This window comes from Stegostoma tigrinum, chromosome 23 (genome assembly GCF_030684315.1).
Source record: "Stegostoma tigrinum isolate sSteTig4 chromosome 23, sSteTig4.hap1, whole genome shotgun sequence".
Taxonomy (NCBI): Eukaryota; Metazoa; Chordata; class Chondrichthyes; order Orectolobiformes; family Stegostomatidae; genus Stegostoma; species Stegostoma tigrinum.
This window is the reverse complement of record NC_081376.1, coordinates 10080365-10106422: the sequence shown is the minus strand read 5'-3', so window position 1 is coordinate 10106422 and position 26058 is coordinate 10080365. Positions and strand designations below refer to the sequence as shown.

Sequence of the window (26058 nt, the reverse complement as noted above, 5' to 3'; positions counted from 1 at the left end):
AAACCCGTTCACTGTTTCTGGAATTAAATATGATATATTGCTGAAGTTGGCTTCTTTAAATATGTAATTATTGAAAGGATCTAAAGCACAATGAATTTTTACTCAGTTTCAAGGTAGTGATTGAGGTAATGTGAGATCAAATCAAACACCAGCTCCCTACTGCTCTAAAATAATAGACTGTGAAAAGCAGCCATGAAATTGGGAGCCTGGCCAACAGTCTGCTCTTTCTTCTTTTGACTTTGTGTTCGGCTGCATCTGAGGCACAGCCTTCAGAAACACTTGGTTTCTTTGATCCTGGCATTTTCCACACCCAAGAACATATTTTCAACTGTTGAGTTCAGAATCGTAGTCCATGTCTTCTGCACAAATTCATATTCAGATAATTGTAGCACTTGGTATCTAATTATAACATTTTGTTGAATTGCACCCTAAGTGGATAACTAGATGTTTATAGTGTCAAAGCATGGATTTTTTTTCAGGATAGTGTGGGTGTTGTTGCCTAAGCCAGCATTTATCACCCATCACTAATTGCCCTGGAGTAGGTGGTGATGAGCTGCTTCTTGAACTGCTGCGTCCTCAATACTGTTAGGAAGGGTGTTCCAGGGTTTTGACCCATTATCAATGAAGGAGCAATGACATACTTCCAAGTTAGGATTGTGTATGACTTGGAGGGGAACCTGAAAGTATTGGCTAGACTGGGTAAAAGATGGAAGATTTCATTCCTATTAAAGAACTTGGGAGATTAAAAAACATAAGAAAGTAGACATCAAGATAAATGGTCAACAGCTGGAACAAGGATCATGCTATAAGTATTTGGAACATATCTTGACATAAGATGGTTATTTAAGGTTTTTGCAAAGATTTTGCAAAGATAAGTATTGCCATAAAGAAATTAAAGGTAGAATAGCAATGTTAAGCTTAATGAAAGAGTACGGAGCTTAAGAAAATAATGATCAAGACGATGACGAGAAGTGTTTTAATGTATGGGTTTGAATAATTGACCTTGAAGAAAATAGGAATTGAAAGATGAGAAAGTTGTCAAATATAATTTAGGGAAGGGTGGAGTGGATCAGTTGGAAACAACATAAGAGCAATAAAGTAATTCTGGAGATGGTAGCAGAAGAAAAATTGTTTGTGAATATCGTCAAGAAGAGGCAACAAGGTTGGATTGTACATATTCGAACACTTGAGAACATGCTAAAGGTGATTGATGAAAACTTGGAGGGATGTTGACTAAGAGGGAGAAAGAGAATGATCATATCACATTGCTTGAAATTGAAAATGGAAGGATCGTGAGAGCAATGTAAGAGGAAAGAACAAGACATGAAGTAATGAACAGAGAGCCTGTCCTTAGGCTTATCACCACCTACTAAAAAACATTATTGAACTAGGTGGATTTTGCAATAAGTCAACTACGGTGTAATGGGATTTGAATTTCAGACTTCTGATCACTAGTGAAGGCCTCTGGCATACTACCTAAGTTGAACAATTTCAGATTGTAGCCACTGCCCCAATTTTTTAACACAGACATTGACCCTGAAAATATTGGGATCATTTACAACTTCTTAGAATCATCTTTTATTCTGTCAAAAAGATCAATTTTAAGAAACATCTGAGAGGAGTATAGTGAGGTGGAGAGGTCAGGGTGCATATTCCAGAACTTGGGCAAGGGTGACTGAAGACAGACATGCCCTTTTGTTCTCATCTCTACCCCTTCCCTTCCCATTTGTTTAAAACCTATTATATCTCTAGGAACTGTCTAAATAAAACAATTGACCGGAAATGTCAACTTTACTTTGGGTATGTTTGGATGACCATGTTTTCCAAAATCGAAACTGGGACACATTGAAATTCTACATTCCATGGGAATGCAGGGCTCCATGATGATTGTCATTTTGAGCAACCAATGGCATGAGTGAGGGGCCATGCAGTAGAAGATGAGTGGGTCATGTGATGATATTTCCCAGAACACGTTCAGTGTTCTTTTACGTGAACCTGTATGGATGTGTTGTAACCTGTGACCATTGCATTCAGAGGTAAGACCTGGCCCCAGAACTTCTGGCTCAGAAGTAGGGATACTATCACTGCACCACAAGACCTATGTCCAAAGAGAAGTAGAAACCCTATTCCACCGATAATTTACTTCATTGTTGTTTGTGGGATCTTACAGTGTGTGAATTTGTGTATGGAACAGGCTGCCAGAGGAATTGGTGGAGGTGGGTACAATTACAACATTTAAAAAGCACCTGGATGGATATACGAAATAATAAAATGTGAGGCTGGATGAACACAGCAGGCCAAGCAGCATCTCAGGAGCACAAAAGCTGACGTTTCGGGCCTAGACCCTTCATCAGAGAGGGGGATGGGGTGAGGGTTCTGGAATAAATAGGGAGAGAGGGGGAGGCGGACCGAAGATGGAGAGAAAAGAAGATAGGTGGAGAGGAGAGTGTAGGTGAGGAGGGGATAGGTCAGTCCAGGGAAGACGGACAGGTCAAGGAGGTGGGATGAGATTAGTAGGTAGATGGGGGTGTGGCTTGGGGTGGGAGGAAGGGATGGGTGAGAGGAAGAACAGGTTAGGGAGGCAGAGACAGGTTGGACTGGTTTTGGGATGCAGTGGGTGGAGGGGAAGAGCTGGGCTGGTTGTGTGGTGCAGTGGGGGGAGGGGACGAACTGGGCTGGTTTAGGGATGCGGTGAGGGAAGGGGAGATTTTGAAGCTGGTGAAGTCCACATTGATACCATTGGGCTGCAGGGTTCCCAAGCGAAATATGAGTTGCTGTTCCTGCAACCTTCGGGTGGCATCATTGTGGCAGTGCAGGAGGCCCATGATGGACATGTCATCTAAAGAATGGGAGGGGGAGTGGAAATGATTTGCCACTGGGAGGTGCAGTTGTTTGTTGCGAACTGAGCGGAAGTGATCTGCAAAGCGGTCCCCAAGCCTCCGCTTGGTTTCCCCAATGTAGAGGAAGCCACACCGGGTACAGTGGATGCAGTATACCACATTGGCAGATGTGCAGGTGAACCTCTGCTTAGTGTGGAATGTCATCTTGGGGCCTGGGATAGGGGTGAGGGAGGAGGTGTGGGGGCAAGTGTAGCATTTCCTGCGGTTGCAGGGGAAGGTGCCGGGTGTGGTGGGGTTGGAGGGCAGTGTGGAGCGAACAAGGGAGTCACGGAGACAGTGGTCTCTCCGGAAAGCAGACAGGGGTGGGGATGGAAAAATGTCTTGGGTGGTGGGGTCGGATTGTAGATGGCAGAAGTGTCGGAGGATGATGCGTTGTATCAAATAGGAAGGGTTTAGGAGGGACATAGGCCAAATGCTGACACATGGGACTAAGTCAGATTGGAACATCTGGTCAGCACAGACAAGTTTCCATGCTGTATGACTTTGGCTCTATAATTCATTATTCCATTTGACCAGAAATAAATACACAGCAGAAGGACTTCATTGATTGCAAAGCTGTTTGGGATGTCAAGAAAGATGCTGAATAAATGCAAGATCTTTCTTTACATGTTTCAAGACAGGAATATTAGTCACGTTTAATGCTTCAAGGAGTCTGATTTGATGGGAGTTCTACATCTGTTCAATAAGTAGCTGTTATATTGCCATTTAGTAATAACACGGTGTGGAGCTGGAGGAATGCGGCAAGCCAGGCAGAATCAGAGTAGGAAAGTTGACATATCAGGTCGGGACCCTTTACTATCTCTGATATTGCCATTTAGCCTTGTTTTGTTTATTCATACACAACAGGCAAAACGATTTATTGCTCATCAATTGCCCTTAAGATATGGTTAACCATCTTAAACCTCTGCAGTTCCTGTGCTGCAGGTACACCCTGTTCAGTTAGGAAGGCAGTTCTAGGATTTTGACCCAGCAACAATGAAGAAATGAAGATATATTTCCAAGTCAAAATATTTTGTTGCTTGGAGGGGAATTTGCAGGTAATAGTGTTCCTACGCATCTGTTGCCCTTATCCTTCTAGTTGGTAGAGCTCCCAGTTGTGGAAAATGCTATCAAAAGAAACTTAGTTTCTGCAGTGCACCCTGAAGATGTTACACACTACTACCAGTGTGCATTATTGATGAAGGGATTGAATTTTTAAGATCCCTGTTAGCTGCCAATCAAACAGACTGCTTTGTCCTGGATGGTGTCAAATGTTACAAGTGTTGTTGGAGATACATTCATCCTGCAAGTGGATAGTATTCCATCACACTGCTTTCTCTGAAAATGTGATGATATAAAAGAAGAGGTAAATAGATTCCTTCATATTTCCAATTAAGAATGCAGTCCCAATAGATGAAGATCCTAACTATTAAAGTTCTAATTGTTATGGACCAAACCGCATTCCTCCCCTCTCCAAAATATTTTAAAAGAAGCCTATACCCCAGCTGCTTCTTATTTTAAAAGCAAATATAGAGTGCTGTGTTCCAGATGCAATTTGCTTGGTCAAACTATTCCGTGTTAAGCAAAACACAATTTATTTAAGCACAATAGTTAAAATTCAACAAAAAAAACAACTCTATTGGAAAACTTTTAACAGAATAATAGATACAGTAACTGTTGTTATTAAATGTTCCAATATACAGACATCCCATAAACACACCGCTTGGCAAAAAGGCAAATTCAGAAATCAGATTTTCTCACATATGACACCCACAGTAGGAAGAGAAACCCCAGCTTCTAGCTATAACCAAGAGAGAGGGGAGAAAGAAGCTTCTACTTCTTCAACACTCCAGCAGCTTCTGCTAAGTCCAAAAACTAAATTTACAAAACCCCTAGAAATCCTGGTCTGAGACACTTAGGCACACCCACCCAAGCTGCTTCTTTGGTTCCATCTTAAAAAACCACAAGGCCTCGCAAGCCATTTACGTTACCACAGACTGCTTGGCAAGTCTTGTTCAATCCCTCTCATAAAATAAACCAAGAGAAAATACACCTGTTAGAGCCACAGCATCATCACGTAATCAACCACTATTTGTTCCTTTGAGTGATCATAAAAATCCCGAGTGCTATGCATGAGTACTTTTTTGTTTTAAAAACGTCAACCTCAGTTTCTCTGCTACATTCCTTTCTTACCCAACACACATTGGAATCAATGAGTAAACACATTACCTAATACTGCTGTATAGATAATGACACTTTTCAATAAGCAGTCATTGAACTATGGAAGAGCTAACATGCATTTTATTTTCAATATTATCAACATTTTGCATGGTCGCTGATTGCACCCTCATCCAAGTTTCCCCATTATGAAGGAAACTTTGACCCACATTTTTTCAACAATCTTAATTGAGGCCTCATTTTATGTTGAGAAGCATCCCTCACTTGATTTTTAAAAATCCTTAAAACCTTTCAATCAATTAATTTCAAGAAGTCAGATGACACCAGGTCATAGTCTAACAGGTTGATTTGAAATCACCAGCTTTCCTCGCTTTTCTCCATCAGGTGGAGTGAAGAGAAGGACACAGACACAGAATTTATAGGCAGAGAGGTCAAAAGATCGTATAAATGGTGCGAGTCGAGCGCTGTCAGGCTGAAATAATAAGTCTCTGTAGGTGATCAAAAATGTCAGTGTGGATGAGGTGTCAACAGCTGAATAACAGGCAAAGAGATGTCTTATAATCCGATTAAATGAGGTACAGGGATAATCACAAAAAGTTAAAAATAAACTGGTGCTGGAGACAAACCAAATGACTAGATTAACATGATAGGTACAAGAGTTGCATGCCAAGGGTCTAAACAAAGTGACAAGTAATCCAAAACAATACAAACTATTTAAGGTTGAGAGATAAGTTATCAAAGTGATGGTGTCAAAACAAGTGGAGAAGATTTTACAAATACAGAACAGTATGGTAGGGTTTCATGTAATGCAACATGAACCCAAGATCACAGTTGACACTGTCTTCTGAACGTAACTTGGCTTCAGTTTCTGCTCAGCCATTCTACAATGTGTATCTCAGTGTCCACCTTGGACGATGCTTACCTAAAGATCGGAGGCCAAATGTTCTTCATTGGTGAAGTGTTCCCTGACTGGGAGGGTATAATCCTGTACGGCAATTGTCATGCAGTGTCTATTCATCTGTTGCCATAACATCTGCATGGTCTAACCAATGCCTTGCCTTGGGGCATTCTTGCCTGCAGCATATGACGTAGACAACATTGGTTGAGTCACATATGTGCTTAGTATGTGGTGGTTAGTAGTATCCATGTTGGTGATCTTGAACATCTTGCAGAGGTTGACGTGGCAGGGTTGGGTGGTATTATGGTCAATGTTGTCCTGAAGGCTGGGTAGTTTACTGCAAAATGACTTTTTAAGATTTGGCGGTTGTTTGAAGTCATAGTGGAGGCATAGTGATGATCTTGGAGAGATATCCGTTGTCATTGATAACATGTTGAAGGCTGCAAAGAACAATGGCGTAGTTTCTCCGCTCTGGCACAAAGCCAACACACCTGGACATCCCATCATGTCAGGCAACAGGACCCTGTGAGAGAACCTTTCTGGCTATGCCGAGGATATCTTGAAACCCATTGTACAGGGAACTCTCAGCTTCTATCATGGCACTACAGATTTCTTACAGAAGCTGAGCACTCAGACCAGTCAAACCAGGAACATTTCTCGTCACATTGTACACTTCGGCACTCTACATCAGCATCCCTCATGACAACGGCTTCACTGCAACAGCCTCAATACTCAATACCAACAACTGCCAATTTCCAATACTATCCTACAACTCATCTGCTTCACCGTCCACCACAACGTCTTCACCTTCATCAGCCAGCTCTTCATTCAGACACAAGGAACAGCCATGGAGATCAAATTTGCAACCAAACATGCCAATATTTTCATGCACAAGCTCAAGCAAGACTTCTTTACTGCACAGGATCTCCAACCAACACTGTGCACCAGATACATCAATGACATTTTCTTCCTTTGGATTCATGGCGAGGAATCACTGAAGCAACTACACAATGTATTTTGTCCCACCAGACTCACCGTGGGCTACTTTTTAGAATCACTCTCATTCTTGGACACACGCATCTCCAACAAGGACAGATACCTTGGTACCTCACTCGACTGCAAGCCCATAAATAACCTCATGCCGCTGCACTTCTCTAGCTTCCATGCTGAACATGTTAAAGAAACCATCCCCTATGGACAAGCCCTGTGTATACACAGGATCTGCTCAGACAAGGTAGAACGCGATGGACACGTGAAGATATTGAAAGATGCCTTTATAAGAATGGGATACGATCTTCAACTCATCAATCACCAGTTCCTTCTCCGAAGGCGGATACAGCACACAAGCAAGAGTACCCTTCATTTTCCAGTATTTCCCTAAAGCGGAGAACTTTCAACGTGTCATCAAATATCACACCAAGATCATCTCTATACCTCTACCTCTCGCCTTCAAACAATCGCCAAATCTCAAACAGACCATCATTTGCAGTGAACTACCCAACCTTCAGGACATCAACCACAACATCACACAACACTGCCATTGCAACCTCTGCAAGACATGTCAGATCATTGACATGTAAACTACCATCTGATGTGGAATACCACATACCATGTAAACAACAAATATTCATACGACTCGGCCAATGTAATCTACCTCATACTGTGCAGGCAAGGATGGCATGGCGTATTGGCAAGACCATGCAGATGCTTAAGCAACAGTTGAATGGGACCATGCAACAATCACCAGACAGGGACAATTCCTCTTAGTGGGGGATCACTTCAGCAGTCAAGGACATTCAGCTTCCGATCTTCGGGTAAGCGTCCTCCAAAGCGGCCAAGGTACACAACGCAGAATTGCTGAGCAGAAACTGAAAGCCCAGTTCTATACTCATGAAGACGGCCTCAACCCTAATCTTGGGTTCATGTTGTGCTACATGTAACCCCACCACACTGTCTTGTATTTGTAAAATCTTCCTTACCAAAACCATCACCTTGATAACTTGTTACGATCTCTCTACTTTAATTAGTTTTTACAATTTTGGATTACTCGTCACTTTGGTTAGACTCTCAGCATGTGACTGATATTTATCCCGTTACTCCAGCCATTGGCTTTGTTTTCAGCACCACTTTATTTTTAATTTTTTGTAATTATCTCTATGCCACAATTGGATTATAGGTCATCCCGTCACTTGCTATTCAGCTGTTGACTTTACTCACACCATCTGACACTTTTGATCACCTGCAGAGACTTGTTATTCAGCCTGTTGACACTCTACTCACTATCTGTATGATCTTTTGATGTCTCTGCCTATAATTTATGTGCCTGTGTGCTTCCCTTCACCCCACCTGACAAAAGGGCTATGCTCAGAAAGCTTGTGATTTCAAATAAACCTGTTCGACTACAACCTAGTGTTGTGAGATTTCTGACCTCGTCCACCCCAATCCAACACTGGCATTCTCCATTTCAAGAACTTAACTGAGTAACAGAAGGTGAATGCTACTGAACATAAGTGCAGTGAGATTACATAATGACACAAAACAAGGCACATTTTTGTTAAAAAATATTTATTAAATTGGATAAAAATGAACACTTGACAATTATAAGGTAATTTAGGTTTCAAGAGTAGAATTTCTGCAACTCTCATTGCATTTTCCCTCTGCCACAAAACTAAAAACCTCCTTCCTATAAAATGTGATAACGCACAGGACAAATTAATAAGATATCCTAGCAAGTAATTCTACAGGACCTAAAGTAACCCTCATTAATCATTATTTTGCTAATCCAACAGACATATTTGATTCCAAGTTGATATCTAGCCAGGATTTTCTGTTGGTTTTCATGTCAACATGAGGTTGAGTGGCACAATGTATCAGGACACTATTCCTGTGCCTGGAACGAATCAATCCACTGAAATAGGATTAAGGATGTTCTCAGCTCCTTTCCCTACCATTTTTATATTTGTACATACTTCTCAAATATTTAAATTCAATCAGAGCAACTCAATAACAGCTGCACTAGAGAAAAGATCAGACTTATAATAGACACTGAGACCAACCAGTTTTATGGTTCTACTAAGAACTGCAGATCTGCTCAAGGCATTGAGCTGTTGTCACCAGAGCTGAGAGGTATGCCTGCAAAAGGCCTCTATAAACAGTCTACACATAGCTACAGCTCAACAGATGACTTAAAACTGCCCTCTCAATTTGAAGAATACAACTGGAGAAACAGGAAAAAAAAGTAATGCACAAATTATGTGATTTAAAGATCACAATTTAGCAATCTGCATTGTTCTGTCCCTCAGTGTCTTACCAATCCAATCCATTGCCAATTCTGTACCTTGTTTCATTGAAACATAGGAGCTGAAGGATGTTGAAGAATATGGCTGGAAATGGTACAAACAGAAGCTATTCTAAGTAGCTTTTCTTCACAGTGTAGTGCTTCCTGACACTGAACTTTAAAAAAAGAGTGCACATATTTCAGTAACAACTGTCATAATGTGCATTATGGGGGCACAGGGAGGTGGGGACAAAAAAGATAAAGTAAGTTTTTCAACTCCCAACCCCATTCAAGAATAATGTACATTCCATTCGGGGCATCAATAGAACTTGAGAGTTTTCCAACGTCTTGTTCACCAGTGACTGCTACTGACCACTAAGAAATGCCAAATGTCCTTTGGTACATCGGTTAGCATAATGTCCTTTCTCACCACACTGGAAAAAAAAGCACAAGAATTTATTTTGAGGTCAGAAATCTGCAGACTACAAAGTCAGTTATAGAATACAACAAGAGAAGCACATTTAAGTCATCACTGTTGGGTGATAGATTCTGGGAGATGCACAATGAGAAAATTCACAATTGTTCCTGATTCTGGTAATTAATAAAAGCAGCATCAACTTGGACAATACAGTTCATTTTGCACTGATTCAAGGATCCGTATGCAACTAAAAGATCTTCCCTTTTGCAAACTTTTGTATACCAGATATAACGTTGCAATATATTTTAAATGAAGTAAGCCCATTTGAATGTAGATAATAAGTGTACTAGACTATAGGTAAACTGGTGAAGCAAGAACCCATCACTACCCAAATCACTTGAGGTCTACATATTCCAAACAATGGCAATTACAATGTCTATGTGACTAACTGCCCTCTGAAATGGCCTAGCAAGCTACTCAGTTGTATCAATCGCAATGAAATTTCAACAAAGAAATGAAACCGAATGGACCACCAGATATCACTGTATTCTGGAAATGATCTTTAGCGCATGGACTGCAGCTGTTTAAAAAGGTAGATCACCAGCACCTTCTCAAGGGCAACGAGGGACAGGCAATAAATGCCGGCCCAGCCAGCAACGCTCATTCATGTAAGTGAATAACAAAAAAAAAGCCATGTGGTTCACTTCTGTTCCTATCTCTTGTTTGTTATATTCAATATACCAGACTTGTACTGCCTGGAAACTTCATAGACTACTCAAAGTAAATGATCGCTAATAATGTTTCAAAATTAATTGTCCTCAAATAGTCTGAAACAAAGTACCAGAATGAATGATACTCATAACTCCGGTCGAAGCAGCTGGCTTGATCAAACCCATCCATCACCTGAAAAATTCATTCACTTCACCTGCAGTGCAGAGAGGGGAGTTATGTGTGCTATGTACAAAATGCACTGCAGCAACCCACTAAGAACCTTCAAGAGCACCTTCCAAACCAGTAGCTCTGCTAATTTGATCGACAAAGGCAGCTGATGAATGGGAACACCTGCAAGTTCTGCTCCAAGCCAGAGTCTACCCTGATTTATATAATTCCATCACTGTAACTGGATCAAAAACGTGGAACTTACTTCCCAGCGGCAATGTGGGCATACCTATACTAAGTGGACTGAGGGTCAAATGCAGGCATCTAGGATTAGTTTAGTTTGGGAACATGGTCGCATTGACGAGTTGGACCAAAATGTTGTTTCCATGCTGTATGACTCTGTGTTCCAGGACAATCGGGAATGGGCAATAAATGCTAGTCTTTCAGAAGAAGGGTACGATAACATTATTAGGTGCATTCTTCTCAACATTGCCTCTACCAGAGTTCATTCATAGAATCCCTTCAGTGTGGAAACAGGTTATTCAGCTCCACAAGTCCATATCAACTCTCCAAAGAGCAACTCACCCAAACTCACACCCTAACCAATCCCTGTAATCCTGTATTTCCCATGGCTGATTCACCTAGCCTACACGCTGGACAATTTAGCATGGCCAATCCACCTAACCTGCATATTTTTGGACTGTGGAAGGAAACCGGAGCACCCAGAGGAAACCCGTGCAGACACAGGGAGAATGTGCAAACTCCACACAGACAGTTACCTGAGGTTGGAATGGAACCCAAGTGCCTGACGCTGTGAGGCTGCAGTGCTAATCACTGAGCTGCTGTGCCACCCCCTAAAACAAACCAACATTCTCCTCTCATAACACTGGTTTCCCCCTTGAATATGCATTCCTAAAAATGTCTTAAATGCAAGACATGAAGCTTCCTTTTCAATGCATCACAAGTAATTGAATAATCTTCACTTGTGAAATTATTTCTCAATGACAAAAAAAACCCATCAAGTAGCCATCATTCACCTTATAACATGTGACTTGCTCCAAAGGTCTAGGGCCTCGATTTGACAATGTCTGAAACTGAGATTGCTGCACTGAACCGCTAGATTGTGTGTTTGTTTTCTGCTGCCCTACGATTATGTTGGTGCTAGGAATCTGTACCAGAGAGGATGACCGCTGAAGAAACGGCGTAAGATTCTGCTGTAAAGAGAAAGAAACGTATAAGAGCAATTTTGCCAAAGCTCTATGCATCACGAGTTGATGTATGTAACTTGATAAAAATATTTAAAAATTACAATGCTGAATTTACAAACCTCAAACCACATAAACTTACTTCTCACAATGGTGGTGTATCTCCAGGTTAGAGATTGAACACATGACTTTTAAGATGAGAGCGTCATCACTAAAATCAGGTTGAGATTCACATCTCCTCCTTTATTAGATTTTCAATTATACTTTTAACAGTTTAATAGTACATGAATTCCTTCCCTCCCTGCCGTTATCACCAACACAAGGATTAAAATGTTGCTGCATTGGTCCATTCTTCATGTGTGAGCTCGAATGTGGTAGGCAGGCTATTTGAGCAATGGTTCTCAGTGTCCAGGACCAGGAAATCTGGTTTTAGTCCCACCTGGTCCAGAAAAATTGTAATATGATGTAATAACATCTCTGAACAGGTCGCTTAGAAAACTTGCTGGAATAGCAGGAACAATAACGCGTTCTGGCCTATGGTTAATGAAGCTAGCATAGTATTTCATAATATTTACTGGCCCCACTAAAATGAACTCACTCAGCAAAATACAAGGATCTTATCTGGTGTATTTTGTTCTGTATGATTTAGTGCAACACCAAATGTCTACATACTGTTCCACTATGATGCAGCAGTAACAGCTGACCCCAAGGACATAATGTAAATGGAGAGTGGGAGCAGAAAGAATCTTGGTAGAGTTGGCACACATCCAATAATACCCAGTAAGGAAAAGTAAAGCAACATACTTCAATCACCTGAATAAATACAATCACTTTGCAAAGGCTGAGAACAGAGATTCTTCCAGATCCATAAGACATGCCAGCATTCAATGAATGGAAAAGACAGTAATGTACAAAATAAGTAAATAATCTTATCAAAAAATGCGCAGTAGCTCAGGCTTACCTTTTGGAGTATCTGTTGCTGTTGCTGTAACGGTGGTTGATCAACACCAGTTCCCATTGGCAGCTCGAAACGAGGGCTGCAAGGGAGAATAAAAACCAAGTTATTCTAAACAAATCCCTACAGCCACCTGCATGGAAGGCAAACAATAAAAGAGGCCAGCATTGAGACGCTGTAAAGCAGTTTAATTGAGGCCCAGTGCTTATTGACACTGGGGCAGGCGCACTAGAGGGGATGGGAATCTGGAATGCACTGCCTGGGTAAGTAGTTTAGGTAAGAAACCTCTCAACCTTTATAAAGGATTTGGATAAGCACCTGAAATATCAATGTTAGGCTGGAGAGTGGGACTAGTGTCGATTTAGAGTAGTTTTGTCAGTGCAGATTCAATGGGCCTTTCTTACTGTATGACTCTGGAAGTGAAATCTCTCGAATATATTTAAATAAAATGATTATGACCTAGAAAATACTTAAAAATGAAAAGAACAGAATGAAAGAGTATATTAGTGAACCAGAAAAGGGTTAAGCAAAGTGGCACCTGCACTGGCTTTTCGAATCAGCATCATTACCAAGTGCCAATCTCCTGCTATTGCCCCATACCCTTGTACATTATTTTAATCCAAATAGTCATCAAATACCCACTTGAATGCCTCAACTGAACCCACCTCAGGCACACTTTCAAATAATGCATTTCATATAACTCGGTGAAAAAGATTTCCCCGCATCATCTTGCTTCTTCTAAAAAAAAATCACTAAGTCCACGTTCTGACACAGTGTCTGCTACATAGGAAAAAATAACCACCTAATGCCCACCAAGTCTATGTTGGTCAAAGATGACTACCTAACTATGCTAATCCCATTTTCCAGCACTTGGCTCATTGCCTTGCATGCCTTAAAATCACAACCGCACAAACTCCTTCAATGTTTGAGGTTTTCTGCCTGTACCACCATTACAGGCAGTGGGCTCCAGACTCCCAACCACTTCTGTGAGAAAAATACCCTCCGTAAGCATTCTGCCCACTATCTTAAATCTATCCACCCAGTCATTGATCCCTCCCCCAAGAAAAGTTCCCTCCTGCCTACCCTCTCCCCTCAATTTTTATGCATCTCAAGTCATGTACTCCTCTCAATCTCTTTTACCCCAAGGATAACAACCCCAATCTGTCCACTCTCTCTTTATAATTGAAGTTCTGTGGCCCAGGGAACATCTAATTTCCTCTGCACCTTCCACAGCTAACGAGGACTCCTATAATCACAGAATCTCTACAGTGAGGAAGCAGGCCATTCAGCCCATCAAGTTCACACTGGTCCTCTGAAGAGCATCCCACTCAGACCCCTCCCCTACTCCATCCCTGTAACTCTGCAATTCCCATGGCTAACCCATCCAGCATACATATCCCTGGATGGTATTGGTGATTTAGCATGGCCAAAACACCTAACTGTAGGAACCTGAGGAAACCCATGTAGATATGGGGAGAAAGCTGGTGTGAAGTTTGCACATTCTTCCAAGGGTGAAATTGAATGCTAGGCCCTGGCACTGTAAGGCAGCAGTGTTAACCACTGAGCCACCATGCCACCCTCCAGTAGACTCCAGAACCACACAGAATACGCTGTCTAACCAATGTTTTATACAGTTTCAGCATAACCTCTCAACTCGTAGAACTCTTATGCCTTGGCTAATAAAGACAAGTACCCTATATGGCTTCTTAACCACCTTTATCTATCTGTCCTGCTATCTGAAGAAATCAGTAGAACAAAGACACCAAGGTTCCTCTGATCCTCGACGCTTCCCAGGATTTTATTGTTCATAATGTATTCCCCTACCTTGTTTGCCCTGTCCAAGTGCATCATATTACACTTACTGGATTGAATTCCATTTGCCACTGATCAGCCCATCTATATCCTTCTGTAATATCTAAAGCAAATCGTCCTCACAATCTAACACCCCACCAATTTTCATGTCATTTGCAAACTGACTGATCAAGCTTCTTACATCCAAGACTAAACTATTTATAAAGTTGCCATTTATAAAATCAGTGGGTTGCTCTCTCCTCAGAGAGGTGACTGGTTTAACCTGACTCTTGATTTTGTTCCTTTTACAAGTGGAATAGTTTCACCCTAACTACTTTACCTATCCCATTCACTGAAGGAAAACAAGTGACTCACAGAACTCTGGCAAACTCTGACTTCAAAAGCACACCATTAATAATTAAAACTCTGCTTATGCATCCTGTTCAGGCACTCTTTGATCTGGAGTGTCGGCACTGCCTGCAATGAATTAAAAATACACAGAAGCCACTCAGTCCCTGAAGTCCACACTGTTAATCACCTTAGATCATGGCGATTTGTGCTTCAAATCCACTTCCCTTCCTCAGATCTTTATTACTCTTATATAACAAAAGTCCACTATCTCTGAAATTTCAAACGATTTCCAACATACTCAGTATTTTTGGAGCATATGACTTCTGATGCCTTTCATGTGGAGAAAGTTCTGCCTAATTTCACTCCATTGTGGCTCATCTTAAATTTGAAGAGTATGCCTTGTTCTGTATGGCTCCTAAGAAAGTAACCTTTCCAATTCCACCTAATCAAATCCAATTACCATTTCAAGGTTTTCTTTAGATCACTTCTCAACCATAGACTGTACTTAGCCTGTAGTGAGAGAAAGTATTGCTCAATGAAATTATATAGGTTGTTACAAATTGACTTGGCAACACTAATAATGTTACGGAGTGAACAGCCACAACATTCAATCAATACAGTGCCTATAAGTGGCACAGAGAGTTACACACCCATTAAGTCACATGGTAACAGCCTTTAACATTGCATGACAGCTCTAACATTGGCTGAACACCCTCCTAATGAAGAGTGTGTACATGACTTCTGATATCATGACTGCTCAGAAGCAAGGTAGACATCATCCATGATCCAAGAGAGTGGCAGAACTGAATGGCCTGCTCTTGTTCTACGTTTCTAGCCTGCTGTGTACTTACTGCATGAATTTACAGCTGGGGCCTTCGGGACAGAATCCTACCAGATAGTTAACACAGATGACTCGCCGTGTGTGTCGGTGCCTGCACAGTGGGCCTATAACAACACAAGATTCAAGGTTAGTAACCGACTAAAATTATGTTTCAGCAAATAACAAATCATGTACCCATAGCACCAGAAGTACCACACAAGTGAGCAGGATTGATCACAAAGGGTCTGATCAATCCTAGCTGTACACATTTCCATCTGCTTAAAAGTGTTTTATTGTAAAAGCTTTAAAACCTCTGTGCTATAAACCCAACTAATGTTGGTGAGGAATACTTGCAAAAATTTCTCTCATTTGGACAATACACAAGTTACAAAAGCAAAATAAAGATATGCTCACCCAACACTGACAGAAATCTCAATCTTAAAACTTCACTCAGCGCAGTTTAGGAAAGCTGATTTTGGGAAGGGTGGGAACTGTGCCACTATTATTGCCCCCAGAAGCCTCGATTAAAGAGGCAGGATAGTATTTTCAAAAAAAACAGAAGGTCACAATGTTTCAGATCACCATTTTGCACCTCCTCCTGGTGAGTACACCTGTGTCAACAGCAAGTTCAACCTGGACCAAGTGCCCAACAGGCCACAACTTATTCCCAGATCAAGAGCTGGACAAAGTGACCTGCTGCCAGGTTTCTGACAATACACGGCAAGAAACACCTATATGAGAGAAAACCAGAGGCAGCCAGTTCTTCAGTTTCCTTTTCCCCCCCACAGCTCATCACTTACCATGTTTACAAAATCCTCGGTCATACCAGGGGCAGTCTTTGATTTTGGACTCAGGGTCAATGTGTAGAAATGGACACTCCTTATTACTACATTCTCCTACAGAGACAAAAGCAAGAAATTAAAACACAGAACACCAGGAGAAAGCAGCAGGTCGTTTTTTCCTCCGTCTCCATTATTCAGACCTTGCTGGGATCCTTTCAACTCCTCCTTCTGCTTTGATGCCATACCATAACCCACTACCTTCAAAGGATTCAGCCCATTTCCTTTCCGAATACTTCAACTGAACTAAGTGTCCTCAGGCTGGTGACAGTTTATTCCCAAAATTAACTCAAGAGTACCAAGAAATTAGATTTTATCCATATCTAGCTCAGTTTTGATGAGACAATCTGTTTCAGGGGAAGGATGATGCCAAAAGCATTAGAAAGAACAGCTTCAATATTTGCGACACGCCCAAACAGTAAATCATTCTTGACGAGGAAGATAGGCTCAAATTAAAGAGCCTACAAAATGCAAATAAAGATACACCCGCTACAAACACATAGCATCTTCTAAATCTGAAAGGTCAGCTAAGACTTCACGCAATGAGAGTTTACACCAACTCTTGACCAACCTTCGTACATTTTCAACTCCTAATAAAGCCCACAATCGTGCCCAAAAGAGAACAAAACCAGCTAACATTACTCCTAAGCCTTAAATAATCAGAGTTTTAACAATATAGAATCACAACGTTATGGCCCTACCATGTAGGAAAACTGTGATGTGCTGCTAAAGTCCTATCTCAATCAATCTGCTGTAAGTGGAGATACAAAGCCTGTTCACTCCCATCTCCAACTGCAATCAGACACCTGGCTCAGTTTGGAAACCACAGACTGGAAGCACTCACCAAATTTGGAATAGAAATAGCACTCGGGCATCTTGGTCATGTCATACTCATGTAAGAATTCACACTGATCTCCTTTCTTGCAGAGGCCCCTCAGCCAGTGTTTGCACACCACTGTCTTCTCGCCGCTGATGTGACGAAAAGGGCACATCCCACCTACACAACAAGAGCAGATTCAATCACAGATCAGTCCCTCCTCACAGGGCCCTTCACAGCTCTCCTCATTTTTGCAGGGGCTACGATGAGGAAAAGACGCAGAGTGAACAGACAGGGATTTCGGAGAGGCAGATGTCTGGTACAAGCAGAAATCAGTTTAGTTTTCTCTGAACCCTTAAAAAACAACAACTTACATGTGTTAAAAAGTATCTACATTTCCTTGCATGATATTCGCTCAATATGAAGACCAAACCTAATATATTGGTAGGATGGAAGTGGATATATTTTGCTATTCATAGAAAAAAAAGAAATCCTCTCTCTACGTGGACACTTAGTCAACTCTAGTCATGGAATGAGCTCGGGGAGAAAGCCCTTCTTAATTGGAAAGACAGGAGTCTGAACTGAATTAGCATGCGATTTCCTTTCAGTCACTGAAAATGTCTAAACTTCCGCCACACTCCTAGAACCACGGCTGCGATAGAGAAACCTCAAGTGCAATTTACAGGCATAGGCCAATAGTACTGACTCACCAGCCAACTAGCCCTCAGTGGGAACACAGATTAATTACCATAAAGAAATACACTGAGAAAATGTCTCCCAGTAATGTGCCACATTGTGCTCACTTCTGAGCTCCTTATTTAAAGGAGGATGGTAAGAGCTCAAATGAGATTTAGTAAAATGATACAAGGAATGAGGGATTTTAGATACAAGGAAAAATTAGAGAAATTGGGTCTATTCGCCTTGGAGCAGAGAAGATTAAAAGGTGATCTAAATGAAGTGTTCAAACTTATAAACAATTTTGAGAGAAGGATATTCTGTATCCACTAGTTGATATGTCAGTAACTTGGGGGTCACAATTTCAAGACAGTCAGCAAGGGAGCTAAGAGTGGGATGAGGAGAAACTTCTTTGTTCAGAGAGTTGTTTGGATTTGGAAGGAACGACCTGGAAGAGCGGTGCAGGCAGATTCCATGAGGTTTCAATGGAGAGCAGGATATAGATTTGGAAGTGATCAATTTCGAGGGATGCAGAAATAGAGCTGGAGATTGGGACCAGCTTGAAAGCTCTTGCAGGAGTCAGTACAGACATGATGGGCTCATAGAATTTTACAGTACAGGAGGAAGCCAAAGATTCTACTACATTTTCTTCCCTTCCTCACCTGATCCCACTTGCTCTCCTTGTCCAACTAAAACATTGGCACTGAGAAGGCTAGTTGCTGAGCTGTTCTCAGACTTCTGCCAATGTACTATTAGGTCAGGCACCAGCAAGTAAGCGTTACAGAAACGGTCTTTGTGGGAAGGCAACTTGCTTCTGCCTTCCCCTTCACCGTCAGAAGGCTCAATCATAAGGGAGGGGTTGGGAAGGAGACTTCAGGGAGTCTCTTCCCATCAAAAATACTTCATGCCACAATTCAATATAGACATCAATAAAAAAGCATCCGTGGTAACCGCTGTAAAATTTAACCCGATCAGAACATTGCTAAAATGACTTAAAAACAGGGAAAACAGTAGAGTATTGACATTGGAAATAGCTCACCCTTTCCACATGATGCCCTCAGAAAGAATTCACAGACCGCTGCCCCAGATTCTGTGGGAAAAATAAACATTTTAAAAAACACTTGTTTCTAAAACTTCCATTTACAATTATGTAGATTGAGACCCGCATTTAAATGTGATGACACATTGCACAGAAACAGGAGGAGGTCACTGTGTCTTTTCCGCTGATCTGTGACCCAAGTGTACAAACTCACTTTCGTCCCATGTCGCTTAATAACTTTGATCAAATCTCACTTTAAAATTTATCTGGCATCAATTGCTATTTATAGCAGTGATTCAAACATCTATAACTGCGTCTAGAAGCGTTTCCCCAACTTCATTCAAAAAAGACCTAACTAACATTTAAGCCACATCCTAGGCTGCCCAGCAAGCAAAAGCACTTCCTTGATTGCCTGATAGTTGCTTCTTCTCCCACTCTTGTACAAACACAAGAGTTCTGAACAAATTGTGTTGGACAATTTCAAACTGTTCCCAAAATAGTGCAAGTACAAAACTCACAAACTACTCACAACGTAGACAATTTCCCCTCTCTGAAAAGACAAACAATTTGAACACCTAGTGTCCAATGGTTGAACAGGTATGAGAATGTACATGAGAGTTTAGAACTGCTATGTATATAGGTGTAGCAAGAAATGCACTTATGTACATTAAAGAAATCAGCACACTATTTACATGAATTTTAACAGCACTTCAACAGTGTACAGTATAGAGATGACATACATCAAGAACACTGCCCACATTTCTGCTGGTCTCGCTGGTAGCAGCCAGAAGTCTCCAAAGTGATACCAGTTCAAAATAAATTGAAATTATATTTTGCGTGTCCACCTAATTGTTCTGTTCATTCAGCTAATCCAAAGTTATCATCATAGTTAACCATAGAATCCCTACAGTGTGGAAACAGGCCCTTCGGCCCAACAGGTCCACACCGACCCTCGGAGCATCCCACCCAGACCCATCCCCCTATAACCCACCTAATCTACACACCATTGAACACTACGTAGCTAATCCACTGAGCCTGCACATCTTTGGACTGTGGGAGAAAACCCACACCGACACAGGAGAATGTGCAAGCTCCACACAGACAGTCACCCGAGGGTGGAATTGAACCCGGGTCCCTGGGGCTGTGAGGCAGCAGTGCTAACCACTGAGCCACCGTGCGGCCCTTCCGCTAGTTCTGCCACTCCTTCAGGAATGATGGCATTAATCATTGGTAAGACTTCTGAAGAAGAACATGTGGGTTGACAGGTGCATATGGCGAGAGTGGGGGGGGGGGGGATGGGGCGAGAGTGGGGGGGGATGGGGGGGGGGGGAGAGTGTGGGGGGGGGAGAGTGTGGGGGGGGGAGAGTGTGGGGGGGGAGAGAGTGTGGGGGGGGAGAGAGTGGGGGGGGGGAGAGAGTGGGGGGGGGGGAGAGAGTGGGGGGGGGGAGAGAGTGGGGGGGGGGAGAGAGTGGGGGGGGGGAGAGAGTGGGGGGGGGGGAGAGAGTGGGGGGGGGGAGAGAGTGGGGGGGGGGGAGAGAGTGGGGGGGGGGAGAGAGTGGGGGGGGGGAGAGAGTGGGGGGGGGAGAGAGTGGGGGGGGGAGAGAGTGGGGGGGGGGAGAGAGTGGGGGGGGGAGAGAGTGGGGGGGGGAGAGTGTGGGGGGGGGGAGAGCGTGGGGGGGGGAGAGCGCGGGGGGGGAGAGCGCGGGGGGGGAGAGCGCGGGGGGGGAGAGCGCGGGGGGGGGAGAGCGCGGGGGGGGGAGAGCGCGGGGGGGGGAGAGCGCGGGGGGGGGGAGAGCGCGGGGGGGGGAGAGCGCGGGGGGGGGAGAGCGCGGGGGGGGGAGAGCGCGGGGGGGGGAGAGTGCGGGGGGGGGAGAGTGCGGGGGGGGGGGGGGGGGAGAGTGCGGGGGGGGGAGAGTGCGGGGGGGGGAGAGTGCGGGGGGGGGAAGAGTGCGGGGGGGGGGAAGAGTGCGGGGGGGGGAAGAGTGCGGGGGGGGGGGGGGGGAAGAGTGCGGGGGGGGGAAGAGTGCGGGGGGGGGAAGAGTGCGGGGGGGGGAAGAGTGCGGGGGGGGGAAGAGTGCGGGGGGGGGAAGAGTGCGGGGGGGGAGAGTGCGGGGGGGGAGAGTGCGGGGGGGGAGAGTGCGGGGGGGGAGAGTGCGGGGGGGGAGAGTGCGGGGGGGGGAGAGTGCGGGGGGGGGAGAGTGCGGGGGGGGGAGAGTGCGGGGGGGGAGAGTGCGGGGGGGGAGAGTGCGGGGGGGGGAGAGTGCGGGGGGGGGAGAGTGCGGGGGGGGGAGAGTGCGGGGGGGGGGAGAGTGCGGGGGGGGGAGAGTGCGGGGGGGGGGAGAGTGCGGGGGGGGGAGAAGAGTGCGGGGGGGGGGGAGAGTGCGGGGGGGGGAGAGTGCGGGGGGGGGAGAGTGCGGGGGGGGGGGAGTGCGGGGGGGGGGAGTGCGGGGGGGGAGAGTGCGGGGGGGGAGAGTGCGGGGGGGGAGAGTGCGGGGGGGGAGAGTGCGGGGGGGGAGAGTGCGGGGGGGGAGAGTGCGGGGGGGGAGAGTGCGGGGGGGGAGAGTGCGGGGGGGGGGAGAGTGCGGGGGGGGGAGAGTGCGGGGGGGGGGAGAGTGCGGGGGGGGGGAGAGTGCGGGGGGGGGGAGAGTGCGGGGGGGGGGGAGAGTGCGGGGGGGGGAGAGTGCGGGGGGGGGGAGAGTGCGGGGGGGGGGGAGAGTGCGGGGGGGGGGAGAGTGCGGGGGGGGGGGAGAGTGCGGGGGGGGGGAGAGTGCGGGGGGGGGGAGAGTGCGGGGGGGGAAGTGGGGGGGGGAAGTGGGGGGGGGAAGTGGGGGGGGGGGAAGTGGGGGGGGGGAGAGTGCGGGGGGGGGAGAGTGCGGGGGGGGAGAGTGCGGGGGGGGGAGAGTGCGGGGGGGGAGAGTGCGGGGGGGGAGAGTGCGGGGGGGGGAGAGTGCGGGGGGGGGGAGAGTGCGGGGGGGGGGGAGAGTGCGGGGGGGGGGGAGAGTGCGGGGGGGGGGGAGAGTGCGGGGGGGGGGAGAGTGCGGGGGGGGAGAGAGTGCGGGGGGGGGGGAGAGTGCGGGGGGGGGGGAGAGTGCGGGGGGGGGGAGAGTGCGGGGGGGGGAGAGTGCGGGGGGGGGGAGAGTGCGGGGGGGGGGGAGAGTGCGGGGGGGGAGAGTGCGGGGGGGGAAGTGGGGGGGGGGGAAGTGGGGGGGGGGGAAGTGGGGGGGGGGGAAGTGGGGGGGGGGGAAGTGGGGGGGGGGAAGTGGGGGGGGGGAGAGTGCGGGGGGGGGAGAGTGCGGGGGGGGGGAGAGTGCGGGGGGGGAGAGTGCGGGGGGGGGGAGAGTGCGGGGGGGGAGAGTGCGGGGGGGGAAGTGGGGGGGGGGGAAGTGGGGGGGGGAGAAGTGGGGGGGGGGAAGTGGGGGGGGGAGAAGTGGGGGGGGGGAAGTGGGGGGGGGGGAAGTGGGGGGGGGAAGTGGGGGGGGGGGAAGTGGGGGGGGGGAGTGGGGAGGGAGAGTGGGGGGGGGGGAGAGTGGGGGGGGGGAGAGTGGGGGGGGGGGAGAGTGGGGGGGGGAGAGAGTGGGGGGGGGGAGAGTGGGGGAGAGAGTGGGGGGGGGATGGGGGGAGAGAGTGGGGGGGGGATGGGGGGAGAGAGTGGGGGGGGGATGGGGGGAGAGAGTGGGGGGGGGATGGGGGGAGAGAGTGGGGGGGGGATGGGGGGGGATGGGGGAGAGTGGGGGGGGATGGGGGGAGAGTGGGGGGGGATGGGGGGAGAGTGGGGGGGGATGGGGGGAGAGTGGGGGGGGATGGGGGGAGAGTGGGGGGGGATGGGGGAGAGAGTGGGGGGGATGGGGGAGAGAGTGGGGGGGATGGGGGAGGGAGAGTGGGGGGGATGGGGGGGGGAGAGTGGGGGGAAGGGGGGGGAGAGTGGGGGGGAAGGGGGGGGATGGGGGGGAGAGTGGGGGGGATGGGGGGGAGAGTGGGGGGGAGAGTGGGGGGGAGAGTGGGGGGGAGAGTGGGGGGGAGAGTGGGGGGGAGAGTGGGGGGGAGAGTGGGGGGATGGGGGAGAGTGGGGGCAATGGCAGGGGGGGGATGGGGGAGGGTTGGGGGGGGGGAGAGTGGGGGGGGAGAGTGGGGGGGGAGAGTGGGGGGGGAGAGTGGGGGGGGAGAGTGCGGGGGGGAGAGTGCGGGGGGGGGAGAGTGCGGGGGGGGGAGAAGAGTGCGGGGGGGGGGGAGAGTGCGGGGGGGGGAGAGTGCGGGGGGGGGAGAGTGCGGGGGGGGGGAGTGCGGGGGGGGGGAGTGCGGGGGGGGAGAGTGCGGGGGGGGAGAGTGCGGGGGGGGAGAGTGCGGGGGGGGGAGAGTGCGGGGGGGGAGAGTGCGGGGGGGGAGAGTGCGGGGGGGGGAGAGTGCGGGGGGGGGAGAGTGCGGGGGGGGAGAGTGCGGGGGGGGAGAGTGCGGGGGGGGAGAGTGCGGGGGGGGGGAGAGTGCGGGGGGGGGAGAGTGCGGGGGGGGGGAGAGTGCGGGGGGGGGGAGAGTGCGGGGGGGGGGAGAGTGCGGGGGGGGGGAGAGTGCGGGGGGGGGGAGAGTGCGGGGGGGGGAGAGTGCGGGGGGGGGGAGAGTGCGGGGGGGGGGAGAGTGCGGGGGGGGGAGAGTGCGGGGGGGGGAGAGTGCGGGGGGGGAAGTGGGGGGGGGAAGTGGGGGGGGGAAGTGGGGGGGGGAAGTGGGGGGGGGGAAGTGGGGGGGGGGAGAGTGCGGGGGGGGGAGAGTGCGGGGGGGGAGAGTGCGGGGGGGGGAGAGTGCGGGGGGGGAGAGTGCGGGGGGGGAGAGTGCGGGGGGGGGGAGAGTGCGGGGGGGGGGGAGAGTGCGGGGGGGGGGGAGAGTGCGGGGGGGGGGAGAGTGCGGGGGGGGAGAGAGTGCGGGGGGGGGGAGAGTGCGGGGGGGGGGGAGAGTGCGGGGGGGGGGAGAGTGCGGGGGGGGGAGAGTGCGGGGGGGGGGAGAGTGCGGGGGGGGGGAGAGTGCGGGGGGGGAGAGTGCGGGGGGGGAAGTGGGGGAGGGGGGAAGTGGGGGGGGGGGAAGTGGGGGGGGGGGGAAGTGGGGGGGGGGGAAGTGGGGGGGGGGAAGTGGGGGGGGGGAGAGTGCGGGGGGGGGAGAGTGCGGGGGGGGGAGAGTGCGGGGGGGGAGAGTGCGGGGGGGGGAGAGTGCGGGGGGGGAGAGTGCGGGGGGGGAAGTGGGGGGGGGGGAAGTGGGGGGGGGAGAAGTGGGGGGGGGGAAGTGGGGGGGGGGGGAAGTGGGGGGGGGAAGTGGGGGGGGGGGAAGTGGGGGGGGGGGAGTGGGGAGGGAGAGTGGGGGGGGGGAGAGTGGGGGGGGGGGAGAGTGGGGGGGGGAGAGAGTGGGGGGGGGGAGAGTGGGGGAGAGAGTGGGGGGGGGATGGGGGGAGAGAGTGGGGGGGGGATGGGGGGAGAGAGTGGGGGGGGGATGGGGGGAGAGAGTGGGGGGGGATGGGGGAGAGAGTGGGGGGGGGGATGGGGGGGGATGGGGGGAGAGTGGGGGGGGATGGGGGGAGAGTGGGGGGGGATGGGGGGAGAGTGGGGGGGGATGGGGGGAGAGTGGGGGGGGATGGGGGGAGAGTGGGGGGGATGGGGGAGAGAGTGGGGGGGATGGGGAGGGAGAGTGGGGGGGATGGGGGGGGGAGAGTGGGGGGGAAGGGGGGGGAGAGTGGGGGGGAAGGGGGGGGATGGGGGGGAGAGTGGGGGGGATGGGGGGGAGAGTGGGGGGAGAGTGGGGGGGAGAGTGGGGGGGAGAGTGGGGGGGAGAGTGGGGGGGAGAGTGGGGGGGAGAGTGGGGGGGATGGGGGAGAGTGGGGGCAATGGCAGGGGGGGGATGGGGGAGGGTTGGGGGGGGGAGAGTGGGGGGGGAGAGTGGGGGGGGAGAGTGGGGGGGAGAGTGGGGGGGAGAGTGGGGGGGGAGAGTGGGGGGGGAGAGTGGGGGGGGGAGAGTGGGGGGGAGAGAGTGGGGGGGGAGAGAGTGGGGGGGGGAGAGTGGGGGGGGGAGAGTGGGGGGGGGAGAGTGGGGGGGGGGAGAGTGGGGGGGGGAGAGTGGGGGGGGGGAGAGTGGGGGGGGGGAGGTGGGGGGGGGAGAGTGGGGGGGGGGAGAGTGGGGGGGGGAGAGTGGGGGGGGGGAGAGTGGGGGGGGGGAGAGTGGGGGGGGGGGGGGGGAGAGTGGGGGGGGGAGTGGGGGGGGGAGTGGGGGGGGGGAGAGTGGGGGGGGGAGGTGGGGGGGGGAGAGTGGGGGGGGGGGAGAGTGGGGGGGGGAGAGTGGGGGGGGGGAGTGGGGGGGGAGTGGGGGGGGAGAGTGGGGGGGGAGTGGGGGGGGAGTGGGGGGGGGAGGTGGGGGGGGGGAGAGTGGGGGGGGAGAGGGGGATGGGGGAGAGGGGGATGGGGGAGAGGGGGGATGGGGGTGAGGGGGATGGGGGAGAGGGGGATGGGGGAGAGGGGGATGGGGATGGGGGAGGGGGGAGGGGATGGGGAGGGGGGAGGGGGAGGGGGAGCGGGGAGGGGGAGGGGGGGGAGGGGGAGGGGGATGGGGGAGAAATCGGGGAGGGGATGGGGGGGAAATCGGGGGGGGAAATCGGGGAGGGGAGGGGGGGAAAATCGGGGAGGGCATGGGGGGGAAAATCGGGGAGGCGCATGGGGGGGGGAAATCGGGGGGGGGGGAAATCGGGGAGGGGATGGGGGGGAAAATCGGGGAGGGCATGGGGGGGAAAATCGGGGAGGGCATGGGGGGGGAAAATCGGGGAGGGCATGGGGGGGGAAAATCGGGGAGGGCATGGGGGGGGAAAATCGGAGGGCATGGGGGGGGGAAAATCGGGGAGGGCATGGGGGGGGGAAATCGGGGAGGGCATGGGGGGTGAAATCGGGGAGGGCATGGGGGGGGAAAATCGGGGAGGGCATGGGGGGGAAAATCGGGGAGGGCATGGGGGGGGGAAAATCGGGGAGGGCATGGGGGGGGGAAAATCGGGGAGGGCATGGGGGGGGAAAATCGGG

The 26058-nt window shown here is 49.7% G+C and overlaps 1 protein-coding gene across 3 annotated transcripts in view; it reads right to left on the bottom strand.

Moving 5' to 3' along the window:
- Positions 1 to 8546: 8546 nt before the first annotated feature.
- Positions 8547 to 26058, bottom strand: part of cpsf4 (cleavage and polyadenylation specific factor 4) — a 22538-nt gene continuing 5026 nt past the window's right edge. For 2 of the 3 annotated variants that reach the window (XM_048552780.2, XM_048552783.2), the window contains exons 2-8: positions 19022 to 19072; positions 17335 to 17487; positions 16452 to 16547; positions 15683 to 15776; positions 12696 to 12771; positions 11567 to 11743; positions 8547 to 9666 (exon numbers count right to left, since the gene is read on the bottom strand). In XM_048552780.2, coding sequence (XP_048408737.2) covers positions 9598 to 9666; positions 11567 to 11743; positions 12696 to 12771; positions 15683 to 15776; positions 16452 to 16547; positions 17335 to 17487; positions 19022 to 19072 — 716 coding nt within the window. In that variant the 3' untranslated portion in view covers positions 8547 to 9597. The remainder of the gene's footprint in view (positions 9667 to 11566; positions 11744 to 12695; positions 12772 to 15682; positions 15777 to 16451; positions 16548 to 17334; positions 17488 to 19021; positions 19073 to 26058) is intronic. The other variant, XM_048552782.2, reaches the window with a different exon arrangement.